The following is a 17,821-nucleotide window of genomic DNA, read 5'->3' as shown; positions in this document are numbered from 1 at the left end:
GGCTCTGAGCCATCAGCCCAGAGCCTGACGCGGGGCTCAAACTCACGAACCGTGAGATCGTGACCTGAGCTGAAGTCGGACGCTCAACCGACTGAGCCACCCAGGCGCCCCTCACCTGTATGTCTTCTTTGGAGAAATGTCTCTTCATATCTTCTGCCCATTTTTTAATTGGAATTTTTTTGACGGGGGAGTGTTGAGTTGTAAAAGTTCTTTATATATTTTGGATAGTAACCCTTCATCAGATACATCACTTGCAAATATCTTTTCCCACTCAGTAGGTTGTCTTTTAATTTTGTTGGATTAGTTTACTGACTTTTTTATTGTTTAACGAATTACAGGTTTAGACCATGGCAGATAAGGGAGTTTGTATTGTAACAGGGAAAAATTCATAGAACTGAAAGTTCATATTAATATTTCCAAATTTATTGCTAATAAATCTGTTTATAATGAATAAAGTTACTTAAAGTTAATTATAACCACAGATACATACTTTTCAGGAAAGTGAGGCATCACAATAAAAGCTGTAAGGGTTCATAGGCTTTTCAGTTTTTAAATTAATTAATTAATTAATTGTTTTTGAGAGGGAGAAGGTGCAAACAGGGGGAGAGGAAGAGGGAGAGAGAGAACCGTAAGCAGGCTGCACGCTCAGTATGGAGCCCAATGTCATGACTGTGAGATCATGACCTGAGCTGAAATCAAGTCAGATGCTTAACTGACTGAGCCACCTAGGTGCCCCTCATAGAGTTCTTAATACACATAATCAAGCATATGGAAAGGTAATGGACTATTTATAAAAGCATAAAAATATAACATTATCAAGTTAAACTAATGAGCAAAAATCAGGAGCTATATGAAATATATTGTATACCTATTTAAATGTCTGCATGGGAAATTTCAAAGAAAAAGCTTTTAAAGTATAATTAATTTACTGACATATTGAGAAGCCAATACTATGGATTAAATCAAAGGGCACTGGAGTACAGATAGCATCACTCTTCAAGTAAAATAAAATAAATGACAGTTTTGAACCAACTTGACTATAATTATAACAAATACCTCTACCCATCCCAACTCTGTGGTCCTCAGTGGAACTCTTAGATTTTAGCTGTAACATGTACAGATGGACAGCTGTCCAGATCTAAGGTTATGAATTATACTTACTTTACTTTCAGTAGTTTACTCTTAAAATTATTGCCTTATTTCAGGTTGAGTGCTTTTTAGCCGAACATTAAGTATCCTTATTTAGTTAATAAAAAGATCCCATAAATTGGGTGTTGGCATATTGCAGCTATCCTAGATATTCTCAAGGGTCTTTTAAATTACAATTAATAGAGGGAGATGTTCCCTCTGAGATTTTGAAAGGAAATTTCCTGGGTAATACTCTGTTCTTTTATTTGTTTGTTCTCCATTTTTAATTGGCAGCTCATTGTCTGGTAAGGAGTTCATTGTAGAAGGAAATTTCTGCTACCAAATGTTTCTGACAACACAAAAGAAGGAATGGATGACATTAAATGACACATCTGTATCCATCTGGCCTTCTCTAACTAGTAAAAAAAAAATACTAACTGCAATCTTTCTAAAAGACTTGACTGGATCACATGAATTGCTGTACTGATTAATTAAATATGAAAGCAAGCAAAAAAAAGTAATGCTGAGATGTAGTAATAAGGAGGAGAAGGTACTTTACAATGTTACTGGGTGCAAGAAAGGGATTTCCAATACTCTTAGACAACAAACACTTCTTTCATTGAGTTTTGTGATAACAAAATGAAGATTTTCCCCTACCATTTCCAAATAATCACTAAGTTACACATCACACTATGGATAATTCAAAAAAGGGAAAGACATAGTATATTTCCTTAGTAAGTGAATGCAGAATTAGGAAGAAGTGAAACAAATTACAAAGTAACTTACTGCTAAAATGTCTGGTTTTAGGTGCAAAAGGAGTTCAGAGGTGGGAAACCATATCAACTAAAAGCACAAATCTAGGGTTAAGATGGGCCAGTCTCCATAGTGGGTATGGAAGGCTAGAGTGGTGAATAAATAAACTTTGTCATCTGGGCAAAAGCCTTTAACAGTGGAGGCAACAAAAAGGCATGAGAGTATAAAATAAGAATTTTGTACAGGGTACTTTCAGTATGTGTCTGTGTTTCAAATATATTCAGAAATAAGATTAGACTAATTCAGCTTTTTTTTTTTTTTTTTAAATGTTAGAGACTACTATGCAAGTAGTATTAATGTGCTAGTAAGTATTAATGATAAACGAAATGGACCACCACAAATTTTATTGACTTGAGAGTAAGAAGAATAGTAAGGGTGAAAATGAGAGATAATTGCATATGCTTATTATTTTATCCTCCAATAACAAAAAATAATGAGTCAAAAAAAGAATCAATAATCAAAGACTATGTGTATTTTGGAGGGGAGACAAAGGTAGCCTGTTTCAAACATAACACTAATAAACCAACTATACCATACATAAAATAATCTACCTTTGTAAATCTTTACAAAGCTTTGGAAGAGTTAAAAAAAATATTACAAGCTCATATGTTTTTGCTTCATTTTGTTTTCTTGAAATTCCAAACAAATTCAGCAGAAACTACAAGTTTATCATCACAGAGGTGAGAAACTAGGTGAGGCTGCCCCAGGGGAGAATTAACATCTTACTTAACTTACATAGACAGATTTTTGAAGGATAGGAATTCTGAGAAATTTTGTCACATTTAAAAATAAATTCAAAATTAAACTCTCAACTGCAAAGAAATACCATATGGTAGTTTTCAAACAGATCATACAGAATGATTTCATCTTCAAGGAATTCAAAGTAAAAGAACTTTCCCTTTAACTAACATAAACACCAGTAATACTATCCAGGAAATATTAGCATTTTATTATTTCCAAGAAAAATGTTGATAAACTTTAGAACCTAAAATTTGACTATATGTTATAAATGAGGGAAAGGACTCCTTGTTAGTGACATAAATGGACTTTCAAAACAAACCTGAAGAATGTTTATGGATCTGATTCTCATTTATAAAATTCACTTCCTGCAACCACACGAGGGCCACATAAAACCAGCTTAAATTACTGCAATCACTGATATGGTAATACAATTTATGTGGTAATGGTTTTGGATTTCATCTACAGGAGCACATAAGAGAGAACAAAGAGTTGAATATTAGAGAGAGGTGTGACCAGTACCTGATCATATAAAAGTTTAGAAAAGTCTTGTATCACTTTCTAACTTTCACTCTACTATAATCTTGCATACTATTTAACTGCACTGAATTGAAAAAGGTCTGTAAATGTGATCAACAGGTTTTAGTATAACTTTTGGATAGTTCTTATGAAGAAACAGATCCTTATGTTCCACACAAGGGAGGTAAACTATTACCAAACCTAACACAAACTGTTTATTTATCCTATTCTTAAAACTCTTGTTATAACTGTGCAATAATTGATCTTGATTTAAAATGTTACAAAAAATTACATGGAATTTTGGAAGGCAAGCAGAGAACTTTATTTCTGGATTTATTTAACCATAACATTATAATAAATAATATAAATTCTCCCGATTTCACTTTGTACCTGGAATTACTTAGGCAAAGTTTATTTGCTCCTGAATAGGAATTCACTGAAGGCTCTCAGTCCCCTTCTTTCTGTTTCCTGCAAGGACTATTTTTAAATAGACTGCATATTCTGTGATCCCAGTTGGGGTCAGGGAGGGGTAGGGTGGGGTGGGTCAGAACACCATCTTAACTATGGATTCTGAAGACTCTCGAACGTACATAAACAGAGGTAATATGGAAAGAACTTGGCTGGCATGGGGTTCACAGAAGACATTTGATAAACATTTTTTTTCCTCTTGTATAACTTTTCAAAAAACAATACAATTGGCTTAGTGAGTATCTTAGGTAATTTAGTATTCCTTTATCCAATGATTTGGTTACATTCCTAAAAAAATCTTATTTTTTATATGCTACCCCTTTTCCCATTCTTTTTAAAAATGATGACAGCTAGAACATGACAACTACTAATATCCCATGTTTTATAGACAAAGAATGGCACATTACATGCTTCTATTATTTTAGTCTTAAACTAAGAATCCCTTGGTTTCTAGAAGCCAATTTTCCTTCACCATAAATTTTATCTAATATTTAAAAAGATTGTTGGGGGGGGTGGAGGAGGAAAGAGATTTACTTCTGACATCCTTTGTAGTTACAGTGAGTACTGGGTCTTCTATTTCTTTTGTATCCCCCAAAGTACTAAATGTTGGCTATACTAAACGTGTTTAATAAATACTTGTTGATCTGACTTGTTCTTACAGAACGGTACTGTTTTTAATATACAAGAACATCTGTTATTTGGCACTGACTGGGAATGAGATGTTCTGTATTAGTGAGTTTTTAAAATAATAAGCTTAACCCATTAAATACTTAAAACACCATTTTTACCTTCCTTTGGAAGTATGGGATAATAAGTCTTTCTAAATGAATATGTACTTATTTACTTCTCAAATATAATAATAACTTTAACCTTCTTTTGATAATGCTGGGTCATAAGTCTGAACACGAGTAGTGACACTTTCCTGTGCATATGCATATACATACATATACGCATGTATGTGTGTGTATATATATATATGTGTAAATATTTACATATGGTGGACATGATGAGGGCCATAAAGGAGACGGTACCGAACATGAGGCTGAATGGCTAGCAATGCCATTGTTTACACATCTCCTGTCAGATGCTTTGTTTGGTGGTGGCAAGACGTGACAGGTACAGAGTTGTATTCATTCCTTCTCCTACTCACTCACTGAGTACTGCCACAAGGGCACTCAGATGCTACGATGACTGACTCTAAGGTAGTAAAGCAAAGCTGACCCTGAAAAATACCTTATTAGTGCAAAGGCCATAGCAATCTCCTCTAGAATAATTTTCCTTATCCTCTAGAAAAGTCTGTTTCTCTTTACTCTTCTTCCTCATCTGTAAACTGCACTAATGAAGTAGGAAGAAGGAACATGACATCTTTTCAAGAACTGGTATAAAATGTTTTAGCAAAGGTATCTTTCAAACATTATAAACTCTACATAAGCGGAAGATAACACTTCTGCAGACGTGACTCTAACCACAATTGTGTCAATTTTATTAAGCCCTACAGAATGCTTAATTTTGAACAGAACACACAGGTTATCTGAATACTTACTTTTTCAGTAATATAAAAAGACGAAAACTTAAAAACTGTTAAACTGGAAACAGCATAATGTAGTGAGCAAGACTGCCTGGGATTCCCCTCTGTAAAAGGGGGAAAACCTACCACATAAGGGTTTTGAGGATTAAATGAATTAATCCATCAAATGAGAATGAAATTTAGAAATCCCACTAAAGGCGGGAGCATTTCAAGATACAAGATGAAGTTTTTGCAATCTTTGTTAGTATTCCATCCCATGGAATAACAGTGATTTATTTTGATACTATCGATATAAAAACTGATTGATTTCCATGAATATTATCCTTCCTTAGTTTTTCAACTTGACATCCTATAATACGTCTGTGTTATTTTTACTTTGAAAACATTATTTCCCTCTTTCACTTTTTTCTATTAAGATGGACATGAGTTTTAGTCAAATAACCGTAGTTTCACTCAGACACACTGAGTTATGACACTGCAGAACTCCAGATGGCACTATTTACATTGTACTTGATACAAACCATATCCCTGGAATCCTGAAATTTGGCAGCCTTGTCTCTGCCTTATATTTTCCTATCATCTTGTTTTTCTGATATTCAACTTTATTCATTGTAAAGAGAGACAAAGACTACCTGAGTATATACACACCACACTTTTATTCTGTAACAATTAGTTTTCTTTTTTACAGAAATGTATAGTACAATTAAGGCACTAAAATAATTTTTTGTGAATAGATATTTTGATAGCTTATATTTTCTATGAGTTTCATTTATGACTGTATATGGGCATTATAAAATATTTATTTTAAAAAGGGGATATTGGGACTGATAAGAACTGCTGACTTAAATGAGAATTCAATTTTCTTATAAACCTACATAGATCACAGAATATAAAACTAGGTGAAATTTTAGATTACAATTTAATCTCTCATCTTCTATAATAACATTTCAGATTATGAGTAGCCCTGTGGTTCATTGTTTAAATTAATGAAGTTATATCACAGAATGTAGAGAAGTAAGAAAGAGCTGAAATAGTTTAGATACAAATATGTCTTCTCATGCCAGGTGAGTAAGAGTGCAGGTACTAGGGTCAGATTGCCTGATACTCCTGTTCCTCTACTTAACAGCTCTGTCCCTTTCCACAAATTACTTAGCCTCTCTTTATCTTATATCCCCATCATGTAAATGAGCATAAAAATAGTACTTATCTCAGAGTTGTTGTAAAAATTAATTAAATTTACATAGGTAAGTGGTGGTTAATATACAGTAAAGCACTCAATAAAATATTTAGTAATGTTTTTGCTTATTAATATTGTAATTCACTTATAGAAAACAAAATACCTTCGTCATTCTTGGAGAAGCCTGAAATGCCTTCCTCCGAAATGATTATTCACAGGTTTAAAAATAAGTCAATGATTACTGTTCACTGCCTTTCTACCTCCCTGTCAACACCCAAAGGGGGACAAAAAAAAAGTCAGTGCTTACCAAGTACCTAGCTAGCATGGTGCCTGGCACATACTAGACATTTGATACTTGTCAACTGAATGGACTAGTCTATATATTAATTGAGTCTCAATACATTTGTTTGTCCTTTATACAAGTGACGATTTGTTAACAGATAGATTGACATGCTAGTACAAGTAAGAACTATCTTCATTTTGTCTGATTCAGAATTTGGCAATTTTCAATAAAATACATAAACTTTATGAATCTGTTCAGGGGATATACCGTTTTGAAATGATGTCCCTAAGGCCATAAATCTAGCTAATTATAATACTGTGTCTCTCTTGGAAATGACAAAGTCAAACATCAGAAAATATGCATAGATCAAAATATTTATTTTAAAAATTATTTAAGTTGGCATGGAGTCAGAAAGAAATATTCATTCTACCCTTTATAGTACAAAATGTTATCTTCTAAGCATTTTCTAGTTTTAGCTAGATATTGCTGAAGACTTTTGCAACAATATTTGTAAGGGATATTGGTTTGCAGTTCTCTTATAATGCCTGTGGTATCAGGATAATATGGGCATCATAGAATAGTTATAAAATGTTCCCTTCTCTTCTATTATCTATAAGCATTTGAGACACTGGTGTTGATTCTTCATTAAATGTTTAACAGAATTCACCAGTAAAGCATCCTGTCCTAGGTTTTCTTTGTTGGGATGCTTTTAATTACTGATTCAATCTCTTTTTGTTTGTTATAGGTCTATTCAGATTTTCTCTCTTTTCTTGAGTTTTGCGAATTTTGTGTTTCTGGGAATTTACCAGAATTTTATCTAGGTTAATTTGTTGGTGTGTAACTGTTCATAGCATTCTCTTAAAATCCTTTTTATTTCTGTAAGGTTGGTAGTAATGTCCCACTTTTTCTGATTTTTCTAATTGGAGTATTCTCTTGGTCTAGACAAAGGTTTGTCAATTTTGCTAAATCTTTTCCAAGAACCAACTTACAATGTCTTTGATTCTCTGTGGTTTTCTATTCTCTGCTTATCTCTGCTATAATCTTTACTTTCTTCCTTCTGCTATCTTTGCGTTTCCTTTGTTCTTTTTCTAGTTCCTTTAAGATATAAACTTAGGTTAATGATTTGAGTTCTTTTTTTTTTTTTTTAATATTTCTTTATTTTTGAGAGAGAGACAGAATATGAGCAGGGGAGGGGCAGAGAGACAGAGGGACACAGAATCTGAAGTAGGCTCCAGGCTCTGAGCTGTCAGTACAGAGCTGGATGTGGGACTTGAACTTGTGAACCATGAGATCATGACCTGAGCCAAGATCAAGAGTCAGATGCTTAAACACCTGAGCCACCCAGGCACCCCTGAAATGTTTTTCTATTGTAGTGTTCTCAGAATTCCTTCTTTCCTTTGTTACTATGAAAGTGTAGGATACCTACTACTCTTCCTTACTTTAAACTTCTTGATTTATGCTGTTTCTTTTAAAAGTTTTAATCTATATTGCTAAGCTTTTGGACCAAGACATTTGACTTTAATAGCCAATTGGAATTATCCTTTACTTCTGATTGGTGAACTAAGCTGACGAATTCTAAATTTAGCTCCTTAGCTACTGCTAAAATGATGTTATCAACCCCCAATCTCAGTGGCTAAGAAAAATAAGCATACATTTCTTGCTCATGAATCTGTAGGAAGCTCTATTTGATAATGCCACATGGGTCCATATTTGTTCTATGTGTTTCTCATTCTGGGACCAGTAGCTATCTAGGCCACTCTCATCTTACAGAAGACAGAGGACAATAGGTCAAGACAAACCAGGTAAATCAGATAAAGTGTCTGTTTGTATCATACCAGCTAACATTTTGTTGGCCTAAACAAGCCACATAGCTAAGCCCAATGGAGTGGGAAAATCTCCTCCTTCCATGGGAGAGGGGAGGGAGAGTATTCATTTGCTGAACAATAACATCATCGATCGCAGTGTAGCAAAATAAGGCAATTAGGTGCAACAAAGTTTTTTTTTTAAAAGTTAAATTTATTTAAAGGACTTACTTTGAAGTTAAGTCTTTCTCCTTTTTAGAACAATAATGTTCTTACTTTCAGAAAATGATGGTAATAATAAAAGGCAGTAGACCTTTTAAAATTCTTACTACTTGACAAAATAAAAAGTTGGCTACCCTTTTTCAGTCCCCAAAATTTTAGGACCATTTTACTAGTCTACAAAAATCCCCAATTCTACAACAAGAAAAAAAGTAATAATAGACCACTGAATGTAATCCCAGGTCTTTGGCTATTGTTCACTATTCAGAGGCTGTTCCTTGGCTTGCAAAGACGCTCATTTTCTCCCTTCTCAGGTTTCATTATTCCAAATGCTTGTGATTAGGAAAGTCCATGTGTTACAGAACTAAAATGTCATTATTTATATCTAGTGATCTAGTCTAACTTTTACCTTAAAAATGGTCCCATTTACTCTTCAGCTCTCTATACAAACTTGGTTTTGTAACATGTGAGGCCCTAAAATCTTAATGGCATGTAAATCTTTCATGTCCTTGACATGAAAATTTTAACAGGCAGTACATAAAGAATAATGGCCTATGACTCTGTAACTTTAAAAGGATGAGCTGTTATGATTAAAATTTAACAAGTTCCTCGTGGCTTTACTTCCAATGTGAAAAGACACATATTTAATGGTTTTATATATATACAAGTGTTTATGAACACTAATGATTTTGTCATCGCCTCATCAAACATTAAAACTATGTAAAATAACAGAGCTGTGGGGTATTTTTCCTCACAGTACTGTTAAAGCAAATGAAGTGATTGGCACTCCTATAGAATTCCCTCATTTCACTCCTGACTCCTCAGCTTATTTCCACCTCCTACTCTTCGTCTTATTCTTTACTTGTGATATTCTCCAGCTTTAGGCACTATTAAAAAATGTTATAGCTACCTCATCCATTCCAAACTTGGGGTGAGGTGGAAGAATATGATATTTAAACGCACTACATCTACAGGAAACCTTTATTTTTTATCTCAAAAAAATTTTTTTTAATGTTTATTTTTGAGAGAGAGAAAGAGAGAGAAAGAGAGAGAGAGAGAGAGCGCGCACACAAGGAGGGGAGGGGCAGAGAGAGAGACAGACACAGAATCTGAAGCAGGCTCCAGGATTTGAGCTGTCAGCAGAGTCTGACTCAGGGCTTGAACTCATGAACTGCGGGATCATGACCTGAGCTGAAGTCGGTTGCTTAACCGACTGAGCCACCCGGGCGCCCCTACAGAAAACCTTTAATATAGAGACTTCCAAATTTGTCAGAATAGGAAATTTCCCATGAGTCTTAGTTTAGCAAATGAGATTTGCAATTCATTATTAAACAACTTTCAGACAGGATCTGTGAAATAACTTCACAGTATGGCAATTGCCTTTTAGTATCCTACTGATCTTACCCGATATTGGAGAATTTGACCCATTATATATTTAAATTTCATAAATGTACACATCTAAAATAAGAGGCAGAGAGGCACCTATGAGTCAGCAAGGGACGTTTCCATTAACTGGGATGAGAACTCAACTTACCAGTTGTGAAACTCATGTTTGTGTCATGCTTACAATTTAAACCAAGTATACTTCTTTTATAACATTTTATGGAGTATATATACAAATTAAATTTTCTCTAATTTTTCTAATGTAATTCTCATTAAAATAAGATGAAAATTGAAAAATGTGGCTTTAACATAAGCAACATACCTGCAGGTATGATCATCACTCACACTTGCAAGTTCTTGGCCCTCTTTGGGCTCAAACACCAAACCATTAATGAAATCTGAATGGCCCTCTAAAATCTGATAAAAGGAGAGAAGTTAATAAGTACACCGGAAAATAACCTACAATATTCCTACCTAATATTTTTACTTCACTGACTTAAAAGCTTTCACTGCATGCTTCCCTTTTCTATAAATATTTCTTAAGCAATTTGCTATTTTTAAAGCATGATTTATACACCCACTTTTCTGGAAGGTTTATCTTGGAAAGAAGCTGATCATTCAACACACAGCTATTAGCTTGATCTTTCTTTTCTAGTATGCATTTCTTACAAACACACACACACACACACACACACACACACACACACACACACACACTTTTTTTACTGTACCTGTCCTCATATCACCTCCTCTTATTACATAAAGCTTAAGCAAAAATTAAAGCTAGAAGAACTTTCTAGGGGTACTGAGATAGAGTCCCCCTCAACTTTTCAACTCACATCTACTGCTCTGCACACTCTTTATCTAATAAACACATATGGATTTCACCTTCTAAGGTTTTTATTCACTTCCTCAATGTGACTGCCATCACCGGGGACAGTTAGTATTAGAAGCCTATAATCACAACAACCCAAAAATCCAGTTTTGTTTTGTGGCAAGAACATTTAAGCTCAAAGCTCATTTTTAAAAAAAAAATTTTTTTTAAATGTTTGTCTATTTTTTGAGAGAGAGAGAGAGAGAGAAATGGAGCATGAGCAGGGGAGGGCAAAGAGAGTGGGAGACACAGAATCTGAAGTAGTCTCTAGGCTCTGAGCTGTCTGCACAGAGCTTCATGTGGGGCTTGAACTCATGAGCCATGAGAAGATCATGACCTGAGCCATGCTTAACTGATGCTTAACTGACTGAGCCACCCAGGTGCCCCTAAGATCTACTCTTAGCAACTTACAAGTATGTTAACACATACTGTTCATTATACTCATTATGCTGTACATTAGATTCCCAGAACTTATTCATCTTTTTTTGTTTTGTTTTGTTTTTGTTTTTTGAGAACTTATTCATCTTATAACTGGAAGTTTATACCCTTTGACCAACATCTCCCCATTTCCCCCATCCCCCAGCAACCACCATTATACTCTGCTTCTATGAATTTGCCTTTTTAAAATTTCACGTATAATTGAGATCATACGGTATTTGTCTTTGTCTTATTTTACAGGGTTATTTATTATACTAATAGAAAACATATATATAGGGCTTACTATACACAAAGCATTGTTCGAAATGTTTTACATGAATTAGCTCAGTCAATGCTTATGGTCCTTGAGGCAGATACTATGATTATCCCCATTTTACAGATAAGAAACTGAGCACAAAGAAATTGGGAACTTGACCAGTCACACTGTTACTAAAGTGGTAGAACTGGGCTTCAAACCCTGGTAGTCTGGCTCCTGTGTCTGTGATCTGAAGTCCTTTTAATCCCACCTTGCCCTATGCTGTGCTAGCTGTTGGTTCCCTTCAAGTCTGACTCAACTCTATGTGTGTTCATGTCTATTACTCTACTACTGTACTGAAATGTGAATTTCTAATTTTCATTCATGTGCTGTGCCTATGTAATATTTTAATAAATGCTACCAGATTTATAACCTATAGTCCTTACTATAGCCTAAAACAGAGTCAAGTAAAGATGACATTAAATGTCATTTTAAATTGAGATAAATTCAATTAAAAAAGTAAAAGTAATACATGTTTTAAAATTGAGAGTTATACTTGTCAACATACCTTGTATTCATTTTTATCCTGAAGGTCTGAAGTAAACAACCTTATTTTCATATCAGCAGCTGAAGTACAAAATCTAGAAGTAAAAAAACAAGACCCAACACAAATCAGTAATTAGAGCTACAAGTAGAAGAAACAAGGACAAATCTCACATATATAATGTCAAGTGAACAAAGCAGGGCAAAAAAAAAAAAAAAGGATATTATTATTCCATTTGTATGAAAGTTCTTAGGTAGGAAAAAATAGTTGATAAAATAGCTGATAAAACTACAAAAAAAAACCTCAAGAAGATAAATGATTGCCACAATAATCATGAGAATAATTACCTTTAAGGAGAAGGGAGGTTAAGTAGGAAGGGGGAGGGGGAGACCTTAGGTACTGGCAATGTTTTCTATTGCCTTCCATGGGTGGTCATTACATGGGTGTTTGTTTTACAATAATCATGTTAAACTGCACATGTACTTTTTTTTTTCTTTTGTACCTTTGGGCACATATGCTATATTTTGTAACATACAAATTAAAGATAAGAAAAAAATTAAAAAAACCCCAAAGCTTATAGTACCTAATTCTTTGAATTTGTCCCATTATTGTTTTGGGTATTCATACTTTCCCACTCAGAGGAAACTCTAGAACAGACTTGCTACAACATTACTAATGTGAGGGTCTTCTAAAGTAGATTTCCCCATAGTGATGTCATAAGAAATCATTTAAAAATCTCTCACCAAAATATCATTTCTAAAATAGAAAAAGGCTATTTTAGAAGGTTTTTAAAATAAATATCTCAAGCAAAAGGGTTTATAAAGAAGGTATTAGTTAAGAATAAGGCCAAGTTCAGTAAAAACATCAAAGAATACAGGCCTTACAGGGACAAAGATTATTTACTTAAAAAAGAATTAATGAAAGAATCTCCTTAAGATTAAAAGAGGGGTGCCTGGGTGGCTTGGTCAGTTGAGCATCTGACTCCTGATTTCAGTTCAGGTCATGACCCCAGGGTTGTGGAAGTGAGCCTGGCAGCAGGCTCCATGCAGAGTATGGAGCCTGCTTGAGACTCTCATTCTCTCTCTCTCTCCCCCTCTCCCTCTGCCCCTCTCCTTGACTTGTGTGCATGCTCTCTAAAAAAACCCAATTTTTAAAAATTAATAAATAAAATTAAAAGATAAAACACACATACAAAACTTTATGGAAAATCTTGTGGTGTTCTACTTTTCTCCAAACTTTGCTGCTTAACTTTATACATGGTAAGTATATTTACATCATCCTTTAATAAACCATAAAGACTCAGAGAACAGAGGTAAGGTGAAGAGTTACTCTCCAGCAAATGTGAAAGAAAAGCAGTGGGGATGAACAGAGAGAGAGAGGCGGAGAGAGAGAAAGAACTGACGGTAACTAAATGCTAAAGATAAAACACTAGGAATGGGTTCTTTCTAACTATAAGTTAACGATGGTAAGACAGAAAGTTATATACCTCAGTCATCTTGATAGACCACTCTTCAGTCATGAAAAAAATAGTATCTACTTTGGATTATAAATATAAAAAAGTAAAGTAAGAAATATAAAAAATACAGTTTAATCACAACTGTGTAAAACTATTTATGAAAAAAATAGAGTACTGGGTGTGTAGATGGCCTTTAAAAATGTTTCTGTATATTCCAAATTTGATACAGTAAATGTGTATTATTTTTAAAATAAAAATAAATAATTTATTTAAAAACAAAATTGTGCTGCCAGCTGGCTCTAAAAATACTGTCTTTAAAATTAATGGCTGGTTAATGTGCCAAGTTTATTATACATATTTGTAGAGTTCTCCCCAAAATTTGAGGCTGCTTATCAAAAAGCAACGACAAAAAAGATGAAACAGTATAGCATATCCATTAAAAGGAGGACAGGAAAACAGGCACCAAGCAGAACCATGGGAAGAACAGTTTCTACAGCTTTAAAAACCTGCTAGCGAATGCAAAGAGACTGCCTGACTCTTGTTTAGCTTCAGATTCTGTGAACACTTCCTTTTAATATAAAAGGAAATGAACAGCAAACTGGCTGCTGACAATGACTTATGTATGTTAACAAGCACTGTCGTGTGGATTATTTAAAATTCAGTTAGCTAAAACCTGTAAGCTTCTAGAAGAAAACAGCACATCTTCACAATCTTTGTTGCAGGCAACCATTCTGTAGTTAGGAAATAGAATGCATATGAAAAAGTGCTCAACATCATGAGTCATCAGGGAAATGTCATTGTGGTACTAACCAAATTAAAGACTGACAACAATTAAACGTTTTAGAGTTGGTAGAGGAAGTGGAACATCTTTAGATTATTGGTGGGCACATAAAATGGTAGAAGCACTATGGAGACTGGTACTTTTTAAAAAATGTTAACATACATCTATCCTCTGATTCTACTCTGATTCTCTTAAGAGTAGGAGCAATTCTACTCCTAAGAGAAATAAAACCATATATCTACTAAAAGCTGTATATAGGGACGCTCAAACAACTTTAGTCATAATAGCTAAAAACTGGATACTGCCCTAGTGTTTATTTACAGGAGAATGTTACAAACAAATAGTGGTATTTATACAATGTAATGGAATGCATTACAAAGTAACAAAATAAATGAAAAGAAAAAGAAAAGAACCACTGGTACTCTTAACACGGATAAATCTCAAAAACATCACACTAGACACAAAAAATACATTCTATATGATTCTATTACATGAAGTTCTAGAATAGGCAACACTCATTTCTGAAAATTAGATCAATGGTTGCTTTGGCAGAGGATGGGGTACATGGATTGACTGGGAAGGAGCATAAAGAACCTTTTGAAGTGATGGAAATGCTATGTATTGCCAGCATATGGGTTATGCAAGTATACGCATGTCAACACTGATCAAATGGTACTCCCAGAAACTGAGAATTTCACTGTTTTCAAATTATCCCTTAATTAAAAAAAATTAGGTTAGCTCAGTAAGAGCTAACTTATGGCTGCTAAGCTGTTTACTAAAAGAAGACATATCTTTTAGATTTGACATCTGTGGAAGCAAGGTTAGTGTTTTGCAACAAGCACTAAATAACCTGACATATTATTATTGCCTTTGTGGAGAAGGCCTCAGCAGGTAGTGTCAAGATGTTTCTCAAAAAGCAATTGTTCTTTTCTAATGTTTTCATAAAAACTGAAGCTCAAGTATTAGAACTGCCGCTTTATATACTGTTAAACATGTACATGTGACATTGGCCTATGTGTGCAGCAGTAAGTTTGATTAATGACTCAACCACATTTACTTATTTCAACAGAGTTGTACTTTCAGTAAGTAGTGAACTCAGTGAAGAATCTGAGAAGACCTCAAATGATTTAGGTGAAACTCAAGTAAAAATTTATGTAGTCAGGCCCAAACATATTCTCAAAGTACCACTACCATGTTGCATATTTAAATCACATATTCAGATAATAAGCCTAAATTACAAAATAATGGTCAATGTTAAAATTGCTAATGTCTAGGGGCGTCTGGGTGCCTCAGTCAGTCGAGTGTCTGACTTTGGCTCAGGTCATGATCTTGTGGTTTGTGGGTTTGAACTCCGCATGGGGCTCTGTGCTGACAGCTCAGAGCCTGGAGCCTGCTTTGGATTCTCTGTCTCTCTCTCTCTCTGCCCCTCCCCTGTTCATGCTCTGTCTCTGTCTCAAAAAGAAATAAAACATTAAAAAAAAAAAAAGCTAATATCCAAAAGTGGGGAAAAAGGAAATGGAGAAGAAATGTCCTTATGACCAAAGGCTTCAGATCACTTACAACAAAGGACATTAATAAATACTGCATTTAATAGTTTTAAACTTACTTGATTATTGGAGGCAATGAATCAAGTCTAGTTTCTGGGCTCCAAGCTATGCCATCAACCCTGACTCCATGCTGAAATGTTCGTAGCGTTTTATACTGAATTCCGTCCACGTCTGCTTCTTCTTCCTAAACATACATAGTAAATGTTTTAATAAGTTATGAGAACAAACACTATAACACCCCATTTCGTTATAATGAAGAATTTATCAGGAGGCCATATATATTCTTTTGTAAGTTCAAAAACAAATTAGATACTGAGATTTAAGTGATTTACTGAACAATGATGACAAAAATCGATAAAACTTTCTAAGCCTCAAAGAATAACCCTCTAGGGCTACTAAAAATAAACAGTGAACATGTTATACTTTATCTTACTTAGAAGACATTTTATTCCTGATAGTAAACATATTTCACACCAAATGCAATGAAAATTGAATCCTCTAAAAATCAAAATATTCTAGGTAAATGAGTTACCATACATAATCGAACTGACAATATTAAAAAAATACATACCGAACATAAAGTTTTGGTTATGTACAAGATAATGCCTCAGTCATTACAATGAATATCAATAATTTTCACATAGTATTATATATGGCACTATACATGTATAAGATGTTACAAATTGTTCATCTAATACTATTACAGTCTGAATAGTGAATATGTTGATACAATCTGGTTAGTCTTTTGGATTCTAGGTTAGATGTTTAATTAAAGTCAGCTTATTTACCCGCTCAGTACTAGTAAAATGATTTCTGTTTATCTTCATGGGAAGAGGAGGAAGAAAAAATGAATTTTGAAAAGCCAAGTCATCTAGGTCTGGCAATATGGACGTTCACCTGAAAAGCTTTCCCATTATAAAAATAATGCAAAAATCCAAGTCCAGGGAAGCAACTGAGCACTTAGGCATGCAGCTATCTTAAGTACTTCTGCCCACATCCAATAACTAACTGCTTGTTTGCGAGGCAAAAAGACAAAGCTTAGTGCCTGCACAAAGAAGGATGATTAAAGACTTCTGCATAGATCCAGGACTTCTAAAGGGGAAGTAGGAATAAAACCAAAAAACCGAAACTACTATGCAAAATGTCTACCATGGGTGAAGGCTAAGAAAGAGAAATGCCACTTACAAGAAAATCTCACCCATAAACTGGTCCTCACATGAGTTTGGGGCCTGAATTCACACTAACTATGTGCTTCAGAAAATAACATTTTAAAATGACCATATGTTGGTAGTGGCCCCAAGCACTTGGCAGACAAAAGCAAATTCTCTTTGGATGAACTACCTCTACCCAGGTCTCAAAAAGTTCCCACAGATATGGTTCAATCAAATATGATCTTACATGCATGCACTCATATACGTGGAAAAAAAATATCACAAACACAAATATGAGTAAGCAACAAGAGATTACCAAAAATGATTAGGCAGATTTTAAAAAGAACCAAACAAAAAATTTAGATGAAAATACCATAATGGAAAAAAAAAAAAAAATCAATGCTTAGAGCAGCTGGAAGACAGATTTGAAAAAAATTACTCAGAATGGAGCAAAGTGAAGACAACAAGAGAAAAGGGATTCAATGAAAAGGTCTAGCACGTATCTAATTGGGGCTATAAAGGAGTGAATAGAGGGAATGAGGGAAGAGGCAATATTTGAAGAGATAATGACAAAGGATCCTCTCCATACTTGATGACAGGCACCAATATGCACATTTAGAAAGAAAAATACATCCCAGTTGGCTTAAATAAAAAATCTGCAGGCAGATACAACATAGTGAAGCTTCAGAATATACACACAAACTCTCATGATATAAATTTGTGTGTATATGTATATA

At 34.3% G+C, this 17,821-nt stretch overlaps 1 protein-coding gene across 2 annotated transcripts in view; it reads right to left on the bottom strand.

Annotated features, from left to right (window-relative positions):
* NUP37 (nucleoporin 37) overlaps positions 1-17,821 on the bottom strand; it is a 41,912-nt gene that overhangs the window by 15,531 nt on the left and 8,560 nt on the right. For both annotated transcript variants that reach the window (XM_019446605.2, XM_019446606.2), the window contains exons 3-5: positions 15,993-16,117; positions 12,174-12,246; positions 10,381-10,475 (exon numbers count right to left, since the gene is read on the bottom strand). In XM_019446605.2, the coding sequence (XP_019302150.1) occupies positions 10,381-10,475; positions 12,174-12,246; positions 15,993-16,117 (293 nt within the window). The remainder of the gene's footprint in view (positions 1-10,380; positions 10,476-12,173; positions 12,247-15,992; positions 16,118-17,821) is intronic.

Source organism: Panthera pardus, unplaced genomic scaffold, assembly GCF_024362965.1.
Source record: "Panthera pardus isolate Hobbes unplaced genomic scaffold, ASM2436296v1 HiC_scaffold_6, whole genome shotgun sequence".
In the NCBI taxonomy this organism is placed as follows: Eukaryota; Metazoa; Chordata; class Mammalia; order Carnivora; family Felidae; genus Panthera; species Panthera pardus.
Note: the sequence above shows the minus strand (reverse complement) of the source record. Positions and strands in the feature narration are given on the sequence as shown.